Here is a 17,145-nt window from a genome sequence, read left to right on the forward strand (position 1 = left end):
ATTTTTAATGTGTGAACTGTCAGACACCTACCTTATCTGGTGTGTCCTCGTGCACGGCATGACCACAAGGGGGCAGCACCTGCATCATGAATTTACCTAAAGACAAAATATAAAAATTAAAGTCACCTTCATTAGGAGTTTTACAGATTCAAAATCACCTTTATGGGTACTACTTGCTTGGTAATGGTGACTGAATGGATCCCTAAATAAATGATGGCATACAAAGCCATTTATTAATGATATTTAGAAACTTTTTCAAATAAGTTTTCTTTGGAACTGTGCTTATAAGTGAAGGAGGCAGGGCGTGTGTGCCTGTCAGTCACAGTGAAGGGGCGTGGCCAGTGTCTGTCAATCTCAGTGAAAGGGGCATGGCCTCTCCTCAAAGCTATTAAGCTGTAAGTCACACAAATACACTATAATAAGAAAGATCCAGAAATGTTTTTTTTTTTAAAGAACTCTTAGGGGTTCTTCAGTTGTCCCACATCAATAGAGTGAAGGGGCTACATGGCAACCCCTTAAATGTTTCTATGTAGCCCCTCCACTCTATTGTTTCCTTATCAGAGGGGGCTGCAAATAGAATTAAGAGGAGTGAAATGAAATTGGAGAAAAGCATCAGAATCTTATTTCTTGAAGCTGTTATTTTGTACGTGGGCGATTTTTATTGATGTCACGTCCAAATCTCTTCCGTTACTCTGTTATAAAGCTGTGTGCTTAGGAAGGAGAACAAGTTGCTCTTAGCCAGTATTTGGCATGCTGTAGATTGGAGAGTGTGTGTGTGTGTGTGTGTGTGTTGGTTATTATTAGCAGTAAAGCTCCTTGACTGACTGCACCAGGTGTCTGCTCAGCTGGGCCTGTTACTACAGCAGGGTTTTTTTCTGTCACTGGATATTTTGGGTCGTTAGTGAGAGCATCTAAAGCAGACTAACTCACCTTGCATTTGGCCGATGGTTAAGTCTCTGTCCAATCGATCGATACCTGCAAACAGGACACACAGCTCATAATAATAAACACCAACAGTGTGTGTAAAATATGTAATTGCACTCCAGTCAGAAGGCAGCAACCTAGATAGGCAATTTTGTGTTTCTGACATAAATGTATTTGTTAGCTAGATGTCATAATTTGAATGGAGTCTAGTTGTGTTTGGAACAGGGATGGTGTGTGTGTGTGTGTGTGTGTGTGTGTGTGTGTGTGTGTGTGTGTTAATAAATTTCCCTTTTAAATTAAAAGAATGATTTGGTTTATTATAATGAGTTATGTGAGTCATTTCTCTTTTTAAAGTCTGTGTTTGTGACCTGCGAGCAACAGCAGTTTCGGCACGTTACAGCCCAAGAACAGGTTGGAGATTCCTCTGAACCAGCCATCCCAGTACTTTTCTGCTTTAGACAAGTCAATCCTCCAACTGTATACGCTGGAGGGCTGTAGAAAAACACACACACACACACACACACACACACACACACACACACAGAGAGAGAGTAAGGCTGGTGGTGGGGTGTATAAGTCCTCACTGATGTTGGTTGCTGTACATAAGGCCACTGGTTTTTCAATTCTGTTTCCTCTGAATTTTGCTTAAGTCTCAGGTGATGTCTGTAACTGGATTCCTCACTCACACTACACACCTTATCTCTTAGTTTAAAAGTGAAAACTTTTACTTTAAATCAGTTTTTACCCTAAAACTCATTTTGGTAATGAGGCATTGAGATAAAGAACCAGATACTATTTCTGTATAGTGACTTAATAACAATGAACTGGCAACTGTATGGATAGATATCTGTCTTTCAGTGTATTTCGCTTTCTCAGTCTGTTTTCCTCATCTCATCTCATCTCATTATTTCTAGCCGCTTTATCCTGTTCTACAGGGTCGCAGGCAAGCTGGAGCCTATCCCAGCTGACTACGGGCGAAAGGCGGGGTACACCCTGGACAAGTCGCCAGGTCACCACAGGGCTGACACATAGACACAGACAACCATTCACACTCACATTCACACCTACGGTCAATTTAGAGTCACCAGTTAGCCTAACCTGCATGTCTTTGGGGGAAACCGGAGCACCCGGACGAAACCCACACGGACACGGGGAGAACATGCAAACTGCGCACAGAAAGGCCCTCGCCGGCCACGGGGCTCGAACCCGGACCTTCTTGCTGTGAGGCGACAGCGCTAACCACTACGTCACCGTGCCACTGATTTATTTTTTTTTTGGGGGGGGGGTAACCATTTGATTTACACAACATGCCTACCACTTTAAAGGTGCACATTGTTGTTTTATTGTGACGCAAGCAATAATTAAGATGAAAAAACAGAAATCTGGAGTGTGCATCGGTATTCACCCCCCAAAGTCAATACTTTGTAGAGCCACCTTTTGCTGCAATTACAGCTACAAGTCTCTTGGGGTATGTCTCTATTAGCTTAGCACATCTAGCCACTGGGATTTTTGCCCATTCCTCAAGGCAAAACTGCGTTGGTGTACAGCAATCTTCAAGTTATGCCAAATATTCTCAATTGGATTGAGGTCTGGGCTTTGATTAGGCCATTCCAAGACATTTAAATGTTTCCCTTTAAACCACTCCAGTGTAGCTTTAGCAGTATGTTTAGGGTCATTGTCCTGCTGGAACGTAAACCTTCATCCCAGTCTCAAACCTCTGGCCGACTCAAACAGGTTTTCCTCCAGAATTGCCCTGTATTTAGTGCCATCCATCTTTCCTTCAGTCCTGACCAGCTGTCCTGTCTCTGCAGATGAAAAATATCCCCACAGCATGATGCTGCCACCACCATGCTTCACTGTAGGAATGGTGTTCTCAGGGTGTTAGGTTTGCGCCACACATGTCGTTTCTCATGATGGCCAAAAAGATCAGTTTTAGTTTCATCTGACCAGAGAATCTTCTTCCATGTGTTTGGGGAGTCTGCCACATGCTGTTGGGAAAACTCCAAGTGTGTTTTCTTAAGAAATGATGTTTTTCTAGCCACTTTTCCATAAAGCCCCCCTCTGTGGAGTGTATGGCTTAAAGTGGTCCTATGGACAGATACTCCCATATCTGCTGTGGATCTTTGCAGCTCCTTCAGTGTTATCTTTGGTGTCTTTGTTGCATCTCTGATTAATGCTCTCCTTGCCCGGTCTGTGAGTTTTGGTGGGCGGCCTTCTCTTGTCAGGTTTGTAGTGGTGACATGTTCTTTCCATTTTGCTATAATGGATTTAATGGTGCTCCCTGGGATATTCAAAGTTTGGGATATTTTTTATAACCCAACCCTGATCTATACTTCTCCACAACTTTGTCTCTGACCTGTTTGGAGGCTCCTTGGTTTTCATGTTGCTTGCTTAGTCATGTTGCAGAGTCAGGGTCCTTCCAGAACAGGTTGATTTACACAGACGACATGTGACAGATCATGTGACACTTTGATTGCACACAGGTGGATCTTAATCAACTAATTATGTGACTTATCAAGTGAATTGGTTGGACCAGCTCTTAGTTAGGGGTTTCATACGAAAGGGGGTGAATACCTATGCACACTCCAGATTTCTGTTTTTTCATCTTAATTATTGTTTGTGTCACAATAAAACAACAATGTGCACCTTTAAAGTGGTAGGCATGTTGTGTAAATCAAATGGTGCTAATCCCCCCAAAAAATCCATTTTAATTCTAGCTTGTAATGCAAGAAAACAAGACAAACACCAAGGGGGATGAATACTTTTGCAAAACACTACGCAGATATCTGTCTGTCTGTCTGTCTGTCTGTCTGTCTGTCTGTCTTTGTGTTTCTCTCTCACTCTCTCACTCTCTCTCACTCTCTCTGGATGTGTTGATTTTTACCACTATCTATCTGTTCAGCTGTCTGTATTACTTTAGGCCTGGAAAATGAAATTAGAGAGCAGTAATAAAATGTCCACAAAGCCATACTGCATTACAGCGTGTGTTTGTGTGTGTGTGCTCATGCGTGTGTGTGTGCGTGCTTGTACTTGCTAAATATTGAGGACTGGAATACATTATTTTACCAACAGATTTAGGACATTTTTTGGAAGTGAGGACATTTTGGCTGGTCCTCACTTCTTCAAAGGGCTGTTTGAGGGTTAAGATTTAGTTTTAGGGTTCAGGTTAGAATTAGGTTTAGATTAGATAAAACTTTATTGATCCCTTTGGGCGGGTTCCCTCAGGGAAATTAAGAATTAGGGTTAAATTAGGTCAGGGTAAGGGTTGAGGTTAGGCAGGTAGTTGTGATAGTTAAGGTTATGGTCAGGGGCTAGGGAACGCATTATGTCAATGAGAGTCCCCACAAATATAGAAGTACAAGAATATTTGTGTGTCCCCACCTCTGATGCCGTGCTCTCTGCTTTGTCAGTGACATAGTTCAGGTCATAAAACTCCTCATGACCCTCAGCAACACTCTCTGTCACTGGGCTCACCTGCTCAGCCGAGTCTCCGTCCTCAACCTCACACCTTTCATTCAGAAAGCATGATGAATAAATAAGAACACTAGTCATCACAGAAGAGTGGAATAATTATTATTAAGTGGGTTTTTTTTGGAAGCTGTGAGAGAACAGTACCTCCTCACTTGGCCCACCATTGATACTTTGGCTGATTCCAGGTTTCTGATCTGCCCGCTTTTAACACTACAAAAGCAGAGGACAGAGAGTTACAGTACTGTTCAAACTTCTGCATGGTTTAAGATGGATTGTGTTATAATATTCTAGAGCACACAATAAGACTGATTATCATTCTTTTTACAGCATTAGAACAGGGATATGTGGATGTGTGAGACTTTATTAATGACCTCCACTCGATGGCGTGATCAATGGATTTGAAGGACCGGGGTCGTCCTTTCAGGAAGTTCTGCATGCTGTGAAGCACGTCCATGGCGCTCCCTACAGAGACAACACTTCAACTTTAAATATTTATACATTTACTTTGACAACCACAGAATGTTGGCTCATGACCAGGCATTTGTTCAGGTAGAGGGTGCAGGGAAAATATGAAGTTAGAATCTTATGATTTTGATTGGCAAAGTTTTATTTAATTTGTTGCATAGTGTTAACATTTTAAAACTGTGATTGTCTTGAGATGCATGGTTTAAATCTAACACACATCTTGTACTGTACCAAAGGTTTGGACACACCTTCCAATTCAATGTTTTTTCTTAATCTTTTTAATTAAAAGTCACTTCATGTCTTAAAGTAATGATGGGTATAATTTCTCTTTACATAACTGAACGGTTCTTGACATAATATGGATTACTATAGTTGTGGAATAGGGCTATTTACTGTATTTTTATTATTTACTATTTACTGTTTGATCACAAACACATTAAGGCGGCAAGAAATTGTACTAATTAACTTTTGACGAGACACACCTGTTAATAGAAAAGCATTCCAGGTGACTACCTCATGAAGCTGGTTAAGATAATGCCAATGGTGTGCAAAGTGTCATCAAGGTAAACGCTGGCTATTTTGAAGAATCTAAAATATGAAATATACTTTGTATTTTAACACTTTTTTTTTTACCACATAATTCCATCTATGTTCCACATGTTATTTTATAGTTTTGAAGTCTTCAGTATTGTTCTACAATATAGAAAATAGTCAAAATACAGAAAAACCTATGAATGAGTATGGGTGTACAAACTTTTGACTAGTACTGTATATAATCGGATTATATACACCTGTATACCAAAACATATAATCCTTTTCTGTAAGGTGGCATTTATTTTACATTTAGGTAAAGCTGTTATGTTAAGTTTTCTGACATCTTACAGAGGAGTTTGCGGTTTCTTGGTAACATGACAAGCTGTGCTTTTCTTTTCTTTTCTTTTTTTGTCTTATTAACTTCAAGAGAGGAAAAAAGAGAGGATGGTCAGGAGATTATTGTCTAGTTGCTCTGACTTGTTCTGAATCATTCCATAATGTTAAATGTAACTCTAATTTGATAAAAAGTAAAAGAAAAATAAATTTGCTGTGCAGTAAGAAGAATTTTGGGATGTACTGTTATAGGAAGCTCCAGTATAGTAACGGTAAATCCGCTTCATCACACCTCTTCGGTGTTGATTATTTTCCTATAATTGCATGACATGAAAAGTTTTATTTCTTACTTATTATAAATGCATGAATTTAACTGAGTGTGGAGATTCAGCAGGAGAGTTTCCAGCAGTGATATATAAGTATATTGTACTGTAACATAATTACAGAATAATCGCTCACCCTCTACAACGTCGATAACAACCAGGCCGACCACCGAGGGCAGCAGACTTCCACTGGCTGCATGCACAGCTATGGCTCCACCCATACTGTGACCAACCAGAATGATAGGGGGGGGGACTTCCCCATATGTGGCTCGCACCACATTGGCTACATCTCTGTGGAAAGCACAGCAACTGGCATTAGTCAAGTAATATTTAACTGATGGCTATAATGAAAGAAGGAAGATAAATAAATAAACAGGCGGCACGGTGGTGTAGTGGTTAGCGCTGTCGCCTCACAGCAAGAAGGTCCTGGGTTCGAGCCCCGGGGCCGGCGAGGGCCTTTCTGTGTGGAGTTTGCATGTTCTCCCCGTGTCCACGTGGGTTTCCTCCGGGTGCTCCGGTTTCCCCCACAGTCCAAAGACATGCAGGTTAGGTTAACTGGTGACTCTAAATTGACCGTAGGTGTGAATGTGAGTGTGAATGGTTGTCTGTGTCTATGTGTCAGCCCTGTGATGACCTGGCGACTTGTCCAGGGTGTACCCCGCCTTTCGCCCGTAGTCAGCTGGGATAGGCTCCAGCTTGCCTGCGACCCTGTAGAAGGATAAAGCGGCTAGAGATAATGAGATGAGATAAATAAACAGTGCTTATTTCTGGGAATTTCCATCTGTTCATGATTGATAATTTCAGAACTCTGTCTTTACTTACATTTGTAACATGTATACTTGCATAAATGATGGATAAAATGTGCCTCTGATCTTTTGCGGTGATTTGAGTGATCAGATTTAAGCTCTTAATCCTTAACCAGACAATTGAATAGAAGAGTACTCCGGTTTTCAGTCCCACTGGATAAAAGTGTTTGTTGAAGGATTAAACGTGTGTGTGTGTGTGTGTGTGAGATTACCTGGACATGGTCTGGGTGGAGAGGTCATCAGCATGCCGGACTTGAGTAGCACCTGTAGCACACACCAGTATGACCAGCTTACTAAACTCTAACATACAATACCAATCAAAAGTTTGAACAAACCTTTTAATTCAGTGGTTTTTCCTTATTTTTATTAATTAAAATACACTTCATGTCTTAAAGTAATGACGGATGTCGTTTCTCTTTACTTAGTTGAGTGGTTCTTGACATAACACGGGTAGCTACAGTTGTGGAATAGAGCTATTTACTGTATTTTATTATTTACTATTTACTGTTGGATCTCAAACTCATTAAGAAGGCAAGAAATTGCACTAATTAACTTTTGACAAGGCACACACGTTAATTGAAAAGCATTCCAGGTGACTGCCTCATGAAGCTGGTTAAGATAATGCCAATAGTGTAGAAAGCATCATCAACGTAAACACTGGATACTTTGAAGAATCTAAAATATGAAACATATTTTGTTTAACATCTTTCTGTTTACCACATAATTCCATATATAATCCATATGTTATTTCATAGTGTTTGATATTTTCAGTATTGTTCTATAATGTAGAAAATAGTCAAAATACAGAAAAACCTATGAATGAGTAGGCGTGTCAGCTGGGATAGGCTTCAGCTTGCCTGCGATCCTGTAGAACAGGATAAGCGGCTACAGATAATGGGTGGATGGATGGAGTAGGGGTGTCCAAACTTTTGGCTGGTACTGTAAATGGTATTATTTTTTCTTATACTCAACCTTTGACCTTACCATGTCCTCGTAGATCCATGGCCAGAACCCGACAGGTGACCCTACTTGTCATGGCCGCCTGCAGAGAGACAGAACCATGACTCAATCTCAGTTATATCATTCACAATGTACGTTGATTATTGCATGTGCATATAGGGACTAGAAAAGACCAGTGTGATAAACTAGCTAATATCGACATTAGCTTAAATCTACTCACTGGAGAACATACAGTACTGTGCAAAAGCCTTAGGCACATGTAAAGAAATGCTGTAGACCAAAAATGGCTTAAAAATAATAAAATGAAATGTTTCAACATTTAAAAAAATACTTTAAACAGCAGTAAGCCAGCATAAATGAAACAAAGTCAATATTTGGTGTGAGACGACCCTTTGCTTTGAAAAAAAAAATAGTAGTCTCAGGTACAGTGAGTGCAGTTTTATAAGGAAATGAGCTGTAGGTTTTACTGAGCATCTTACAGAACCAGCCGCAGTTCTTCTGGACACTTTGACTGTCACACTCGCTTCTTCATTTTGCACCAAAACCCAGTAGCCTTCATTATGTTTTCTTTTTTAATCTGAAAAGTGGTCTCTTCTGTAATAAGCTGCTCAGATACAAACTTTTTTTTTGTAACATTTAATTTTGTCCTGGAAAACAAATGTTTGGAACTCTAAAATGTTTTTGTACTTTTGTACTCAAGCGAGTAGGACACTTCTTTGCTTTGCTCCTGCTTGATCTTTATTTTTTTAATTTTTCACTTAATTTCCACTATTTCTTCATTTTATTTTTCACCTTTACAAGATAAGTTAGCTTTTAAAACAAAATGCCAGGGGGCAAAAAATCCAGGAGATCCTGCAGAAAATGCACAGAACTAGAACAGAGGATTTCTATCCTGGAATCAAAGATTGATGCCCTGCCAAAGACGGACGAATCAAGAGAAATATCTCACGAAAGGAGTACAGAAACAGTGGCTGAGAATGCAGAGATTGCACCCTGACAGGCCGATGGCATTGCAGATCGAGTGGATGAATACATCGATCTAACAGAGAAAAATGTGAGTACAGAAACTGGCACACGATGGGTGGCAGGCCCAAAAATAAAAACAGAAGAGTAATTACCTCAACACCAGTTCGTTCTGATACTATACAACCCATGCTCCACAGCCATGCTATTAGAAATAGAGCCAGGTCTACAAACTACAATAGGATTTACAGTCCTATGGAAAATCCACAGCCCATAAGGCTTCAGAACAAATTTGAATGCCTCAGGGATGTGGAAGCAGAATTTTCAGGCGGACAAGCACATCATAGAAAGAGATCGCACCACAACCGAAGAGCTGTGGGAAGAGGCAAAAAGCAGCTCGTAACACCACCTGATCCCACAACCCTTGTTCTTGGTGATTCCACTGTAAGACATTTAAAAGGACATGGGATGATTATTTGCTGCCTTCCAAATGCATCCATCTCTGACACCAAAGACAGCATTTTGAAACTCATGTCCGAGCATAAAACTATCAAACGTATTGTTGTGCATGTGGGAGCAAATGATGTTTTCAGAGAACAGCTGTTTGTCCAAGATGATTTCAGAAAACTTTTTTCTGACCTCTATAAGACTAGAATACAATCTTTTATCAGTGGCCCACTCCCTGCAAGGGGAAGTTTTGCATTTACTAGACTCTTCAGTCTTAACACCTGGCTTGGAAAAACTTGTTTTTCATTTGGTATGAATTTCATAGACAATTTTAACCTTTTCTGGAATCGCAGAGAATTCTTCAGGCCAAATAGCACTGAACTCAGCCGGATTGGGACCAAAGTTTTGGCTGATCACTACAGCCTCTCTCTCCAGCATGCATTCTTTTCTCAGCCAACATTGGGCAGAACTGCTGAGAAGTGCTCACAGACTGACCCAGTTACAGATATCAACAAAACCTCTGCAAAGCCAAAACAACTATCCATGCAAGCACAGCAGAGATGCTTCAACAAGGACACACAGCCATCTGGGGCAGACTGCCAAGGACATCAACAATCACATGCACTGTAAAAAAAATATTTGTTGTTTTAACTCAGGGGTGTCAAACCTGATCCATAAAGGGCCATGTGGCTGCAGGTTTTCATTCCAGCCATGCAGCAGCACCCTGATTTGGCTTATTCAATCAACTGACACACCCACCCTTTAATCAAGGGTGGGTGTGGCTGCAAGTATTTGACTGTGTGAAGACAGTTCAGTTGACTGAATGAGCCAAGTCAGGTGTGCTGCTGCATGGCTGGAATGAAAACCTGCAGCCACAAGGCCCTTTATGGATCAGGTTTGACACCCCTGTTTTAACTTAAAAAAGTTAGTGCAAGGGCTGCCTTAAAATTTTGAGTTCACTGGAATTCATATAGTAAGTTAAATTGTTGTGAACTTACTATATTAATTTCAGTGAACTCAAAATTTTAAGGCAGCCCTTAAGGCAACCCTTGCACTAACTTTTTTAAGTTAAAACAACAAATCATTTTTTACAGTGTGGAGAATGTGAGCATGTTGTTAACAATGGGCAGCCACAGATATCTGCATCGCCCATCCAGATTGAGGACCTGACCAAAGACAATCATGCCAAGGCTGCATCATCCACATCTCGACCCCATGCAAGTATCACAGAGACTGTCAGGGAGACAGTCACCACAGAGACAGTCATGGAGACACTCACAAAGACCTCACCAAAGTCCCAATCTCAGTCTCGCTCTTCTGACTTTATTGTACCATCCCCGTCTCCCCCCTGCATGGATTTCCCTAAAAGTATGCAGAGATTGCTGCCAATGGCTGCACTCTCTTTTTCCAGCCCAAATCATTCGCGACAAGCAGTGAACCCAGTTCATCAAAAATCAACCAACAGACTGAACTGTGTTCGCCCAGGACTTTCAGCTGGCTACCAATCTTTTTCACCATCTAAAAAATACATGACATCTCCAATCCTTCCCCCTTCCAACCTCATGGAATATACCGTACAGAGTCTTGTATGATGTGCTGTGGGTCCCTGCATTGGGTGTAGTTTTGAAAACAAGCTGGGACCCAGTATGCCTATGCCATTCTCTATTCCTGTGTTGATAAGAAATAGAAAACATAGAACATATTTAACCCAGGGGATAAACCAGTCTAGTCTCCTTCCTGTTTCAAAACAACATCAGAGTGCCCAAGTGGATATTACTTCTAGACTTTCTGTAAAGCTAGCTCTTCTGAACGTTAGATCACTTTCAAACAAGTCATTTTTAATTAATGATCTTATTTGCAAACACAATCTTGATTTTTTGCTTCTAACTGAAACATGGCTGGATCAAGCAAAGAGTGCTACCACCCTTATTGAAGCAGCTCCCCCAAATTTTAATTTCATGAGTGCTACCCGACATGGGAAAGGTGGAGGGATTGCAAATATATTCAATGCCTCTTTTCAATGTAAACAGTCCTCGCTTGGTGATTTTACATCCTTTGAACACTTATGTGCACTTGTTACATGCTCTCCTAACATATTGTTATTAACTATTTACAGGCCTCCGAGACATTCAACCAAAGTTTTTCTGGAAGAGTTTGGTGAACTATTGTCAGTCATTTACTCAGAGTTTGACTGTCTTATTATATCTGGGGATTTTAACTTGCATGTAGATAATCCTGAAGACACTTATGCCAGAGAACTACTTTCACTTATTGACAACTTCAACCTAGTACAACATGTACAGGGGCCCACTCTCGTGGTCATACCCTTGACCTTGTTATCGCAAAGGGTCTTGCTGTTTCTACTACTGTTGTTGACCTGGCCTTATCTGATCATTTCTGTGTTTTCTCTGATGTTTCTATGTCCCCTCACATTCAGAACAGCTCAATGACTATGGGTAGGAGAGTCATAAACGACAACACGTGTTCTCTTTGAGCAAGCTCTCTCACGGATCTCAACTAAAATGTCAGACTCTGTAGACGAATTACTGGAAATTTTTAATTTAAATATGACCCAAATTATGGATGATATTGCTCCATTCAAAATCAAAAGAGTCAATGACAAGCAGAAAGCACCATGGAAGCAATACCCAGCTGTTAAACTGCTAAAGAGAGAATGTAGGAAGACTGAAAGAAAATGGCGCAAATCTAAACTTCACATCCATTATCAAATCCATAAAGAGATGCTTTGTAAATATAATTGTGAAATTGGTAAAGCAAGACAGTCTTTCTTCTCCAACATCATCAACAGGAATATGAACAATGCCTGTGTGCTATTTTCAACAGTAGAGAAGCTAACTAATCCCCACCACAATTAGCACCTGAACTTCTCTCAGTTAATAAATGCAATGAGTTTGCATCCTTCTTCAAAGGTAAAATTGATAAAATACGGCAGAATATTGCTCATAATATATCTCAGTTGCAAATAACTGAAAAGCTGCAATCACCAGTGACACAGACAGACAATTTCAACACAATGTCAGAATTTTGTTTGATTGATTACGAGACTCTTGAAAAAACTGTACAAAATCTCAGTTCCTCAACATCTGAATTGGACATTCTGCCCACCAACTTTTTTAAGTCTGTTCTTCACCTCATAATTACAGATGTGCTTCAGATCATAAATACATCCCTAGAGACTGGCATTGTTCCTGTGTCCCTGAAAAAAGCCATTGTAAAGCCCCTACTTAAAAAGAATAATCTGGATGCTTCAGTATTGAACAACTACAGGCCAATATCAAATCTACCATTCATTGGGAAAATCCTTGAAAAAATTGTCTTCAATCAATTAACTGCCTTCTTGATATCAAACAGCTGTTTTGATAACTTTCAGTCAGGATTTCGTGCCAATCACAGCACTGAAACAGCACTGATTAAAGTTATACTGTAAATGACATACGTCTTAATACCGATGCAGGCAAAACATCGGTCCTGGTGTTACTGGACCTCAGTGCACCTTTTGATACTGTTGATCACAACATATTGCTATATTGACTTGAACACTGGGTTGGGTTGACTAGTAAAGTTATCACTTGGTTAAAATCATACTTAAAAGATAGAAGCATCTTTGTTACCATGGGAAATTGTACCTCAACATCAATGTCCTTGACCTGTGGTGTCCCCCAGGGGTCGATCCTTGAACCATTACTATTCAACCTTTATATGCTCCCACTTGGACAAATTATCAAGAACAACTCAATTTTGTATCACTGCTATGCAGATGACACCCAAATTTATTTTGCTCTATCACCTAATGATTATGCCCCCTTTGAATGTCTCTACCAGTGTATCGACCAAATCAACAATTGGATGTCACAAAATTTTCTTCAGCTGAACACAGATAAAACAGAAGTAATTCTATTTGGGAAAAAAGATGAAAGACTCAGGATTACCACTATTCTTGACACAAAGGGGATTAAAACAAAAGATATGGTTAAAAATCTTGGTGTTTTCATTGACAGCAAGCTAAACTTTGACAGTCACATGAAAGCAATCACTAAATCGCCATTTTATCACCTAAAAAACATTTCCAAACTAAGAGGACTTACGTCAAAAAATGATCTGGAAAAACTTATACATGCCTTCATCTCTAGTAGGGTTGACTACTGCAATGGCCTTTTCACAGGCCTGCCAAAAAAGACCATCAAACGACTTCAGGTGATTCAAAATGCAGCGGCTAGGGTTCTCACACGAACAAAAAGAACAGAGCACATTACTCCAATTCTAAGGTCCCTTCACTGGCTTCCAGTAAGCTACAGAATTGACTTTAAAGCATTGCTGCTGGTGTACAAATCTCTAAATGGTACAGGGCCCAATTACCTCTCTGATATGTTGCAGCGGCCTAACCCAATCAAATCTACCAGATCGCAACAGAAAAATTTACTATTAAAACCAGTTGTTAAAACAAAGTGTGGTGAAGCAGCTTTTAGCTACTATGCAGTGCAGCTATGGAACCAACTGCCAGAGGACATCAAAAATGCTCCTGCTGTTGGCAGCTTCAAATCTAGATTAAAGACCAAGCTGTTTTCAGATGCTTTCTGCTAACTGATAAATATCATCTTTACATGTTTTAAACTTTACTTAACTTTTATTCCATTTTATTCTGCTGTTTTTTACTGAACTTTTACTTCATTTTATTACTTTATTTCTACTATTGTTTAATTCTTATATTATTTATATTTTTCTCTCTTCTTCCCCCTTTATTTTATGTAATTTTATTTTCTATTGTTTACTGTTTTGCCTTTACCTCTGTAAAGCACATTGAACTGCCACTGTGTATGAAATGCGCTATATAAATAAACTTGCCTTGCCTTACTGACTTGATAATGCAGAATTCATAAAATAGAAATCTATAACAAAGTTTGTATGAAAAAAAGAAGGTGCCTAAGATGTTTGCACAGTACTGTATATTAATCACACAATAGCTAAGTAAAATTAGCTAGCTTGTTAGAAAAGTTGGCTACTGGTTTTTAATTATATGGTATAATATTTAGCATAGTGTCATCTAGCATGTGAATGGACTTAACACCAGATAGCTACAGTTAGCTAAGTTACACCACGATGGGCGGCATGGTGGTGTAAGTGGTTAGCACGGTCGCCTCACAGCAAGAAGGTTCTGGGTTAGCGGCTGGTGGGGGCCTTTCTGTGCAGAGTTTGCATGTTGTCTGCGTGGGTTTCCTCTGGGTGCTTTGGTTTCCCCCACAGTTCAAAGACATGTGGTTAGGTTAATATGGGATGGCCTTGGGCTGAGGTGCCCTTGAGCGAGGCACTTAACTCCCAACTGGGTGCTGTTAGCATGGCTGTCCACTGCTCTGGGTATGTGTGTGTTCACTGCTTCAGATGGGTTAAATGCAGAGAGGAATTTCACAAGTGTGTGATTTCTTTCTTAAGCAGTGCTACTTTTAACGAGCTGGATTGTTACATAGTGGAGCAACAATTTAAAAAAGAAAACAAAAACAGAGGTCAGTGGTGATGTCATATGTTCTGGATTACAACTGCCCAATCCAAGTTCAAGCTCCTCCCCTTTTGACCCAGTGATGCCTGTTAGTCAGCAAAATCAAAGCATGTGAAATGAATGGTGTGTGGGTGAGACGTACAGTAAAGACAGCCCAGGACAGGGCTGAATGTCCTCCTCCATGCAGCAGCACCAGCAGTGGACCGTCCTGTCCACTCTTATACACACGGAACACGTACACACACATGCCTGTCAAGGAATCATACCATGTTTGCACATAGACACAGCAGCTATAGGACACACTTTGTAAGTAAGCCTGATAAACCAGAGGCTGCACTAGCAATACTACTCAACACCTTTGCTTGTGAAGGATATGTCCTTGCTTTCTGCCGAGCCCACCACTACGTCGTCCATCATCTCAAAGTATTCGCTCCATGACACTGGGGAATAATCTCTTTTTCTGCCCACTCCATGACTGAAGCATGAGAAAGATGAAAAACAATGGCAGGTTTCCAGGCTTATATTAATTGTTATAATGCGTTATGTTTCTATAGTAACAGCTCATTCAGACGGACTCCTACAACACACTCCACATGTTCTGTAAATAAAAAGGAGATTTTTATTCAGCATTTATGGAAGGAGTCTTTAGTGTCCATGCTTTAGAACAGTACGAGGTAAAACTGTAACTAAGTTTTTCCGATATCTTCAGGACAGAAGAGTTTATGAAACTTTATCAGTAACATGACAATGTTTTTTTCCTTTTTAACAGATGATGAATGGATGAGGTGGCACGGTGGTGTAGTGGTTAGTGCTGTCGCCTCACAGCAAGAAGGTCCGGGTTCAAGCCCCATAGCCGGCGAGGGCCTTCCTGTGCGGAGTTTGCATGTTCTCCCCGTGTCCGCGTGGGTTTCCTCCGGGTGCTCCGGTTTCCCCCACAGTCCAAAGACATGCATTTTAGGTTAACTGGTGGCTCTAAATTGACCGTAGGTGTGAATGTGAGTGTGAATGGTTGTCTGTGTCTATGTGTCAACCCTGTGATGACCTGGCGACTTGTCCAGGGTGTACCCCGCCTTTCGCCCGCAGTCAGCTGGGATAGGCTCCAGCTCGCCTGCGACCCTGTAGAACAGGATAAAGCGGCTAGAGATAATGAGATGAGATGAATGGATGAATTAATAGATTAAATAATGTAGAGAATTTGGGTATAAATGACTAAAACAACGATGTAATAAAGACGTTTATGTTATAGTCATTACCTCGTTAAAATCAATATCGACAGTTATACAGCTGAATGCAAAAGTTTGTATCCCCATGGTTTCTGGTTAGATTTCTTTATTTTTAAAAAACAACAACAACAAAAATTATTTATTAATTAAATGAAGTCCAAGAAATTACAATTTAAACGTAGGTCCACAATAAGTTTTCAGAGAAATCAGCAGAAAAAAAAAAATCTAAATAGGAACAAGGTCACATTGTCTTGTACCCGGTCACTTGTTATACAGATATATATGTAATTACACAAAGAGGAAGAGCTATAGATGGATAAATACAGTCTGATGCTAACACATACAAATTGATGTGAAAACAGACAGATGAATAAACACACACACACACACACACACACACACACACAGTCTTACTTCTCAGTGTCAAAGTTTTCCTCCCACATGCTGGTGTCGGTGTTCAGCTGCAACTCGGAGTCAGGCACAGAGGAACAGCTCTCTGACCTGCTGCACTCGGAGGCCATCAGACACAGAGAGAGAGAGAGAGAGCGAGTGTGTGTGTGTGTGTGTGTGTGTGTGTGTGTGTGTGTGTGTGTGTGTGTATTCATGTGTGTGCAGAGTTTAGAAAAGTGACACACACCAGGCACTCAGCTGAAGAGCCTGCAGGTGCAGCAGACAGGTGGATCAATCACAGAGTGCAGACGGAGCATAGATTTTCTCAGAATACACCCAGAGTCAGGTGTTTTTGTGATCTAAGGGTCAAGAGCCAGTGTGTGCGTGTCAGTGGGAATTCATTTCAATGACTGCTTCTTGTATATTCTGCAAAAATAATGTAGCATCATTTAGTTTGTTTGTATTGAGAGAGAATGAGAGAAGCGTGGATTTCTTTAGCCATCTCAGCAGGAAAAGAAGTCTTTAAAAATCATCTCTGTATTAAATTTTTATTGGTTTGAAAGTAAATAGTGACTGAAGTAAGAAATAAAACACTCGTGTTATAGGAAAACAATCAACCATGAGGCGGTGTGATGAAGCCAAGTTCCTGTTACCACTCTGAAGCTGAACAATTTCCTATACGTACAGCATGTACTTTTATACCACAGTAATTCACCAGTGATTGTATTTTTTTAATTTATTAAAGAACACATCATACTTTTTTATGTATATATAGTTGCATTTAATGCTGTAGA

The 17,145-nt window shown here is 40.3% G+C and overlaps 1 protein-coding gene across 1 annotated transcript in view; it reads right to left on the bottom strand.

Moving 5' to 3' along the window:
- LOC132895915 (protein phosphatase methylesterase 1-like) overlaps positions 1-16,488 on the bottom strand; it is a gene marked incomplete at its 5' end in the record, with an annotated part of 23,741 nt that extends 7,253 nt beyond the window's left edge. Inside the window, 12 exons of the mRNA XM_060936658.1 lie at positions 32-96; positions 931-975; positions 1,293-1,416; positions 4,306-4,432; positions 4,540-4,605; positions 4,767-4,857; positions 6,187-6,341; positions 7,069-7,120; positions 7,841-7,898; positions 14,881-14,973; positions 15,114-15,213; positions 16,376-16,488. Of these exons, the coding sequence (XP_060792641.1) occupies positions 32-96; positions 931-975; positions 1,293-1,416; positions 4,306-4,432; positions 4,540-4,605; positions 4,767-4,857; positions 6,187-6,341; positions 7,069-7,120; positions 7,841-7,898; positions 14,881-14,973; positions 15,114-15,213; positions 16,376-16,488 (1,089 nt within the window). The remainder of the gene's footprint in view (positions 1-31; positions 97-930; positions 976-1,292; positions 1,417-4,305; positions 4,433-4,539; positions 4,606-4,766; positions 4,858-6,186; positions 6,342-7,068; positions 7,121-7,840; positions 7,899-14,880; positions 14,974-15,113; positions 15,214-16,375) is intronic.
- Between the last annotated feature and the right edge of the window lie 657 nt (positions 16,489-17,145).

The sequence above is a fragment of the Neoarius graeffei genome, chromosome 13, assembly GCF_027579695.1.
Source record: "Neoarius graeffei isolate fNeoGra1 chromosome 13, fNeoGra1.pri, whole genome shotgun sequence".
Taxonomy (NCBI): Eukaryota; Metazoa; Chordata; class Actinopteri; order Siluriformes; family Ariidae; genus Neoarius; species Neoarius graeffei.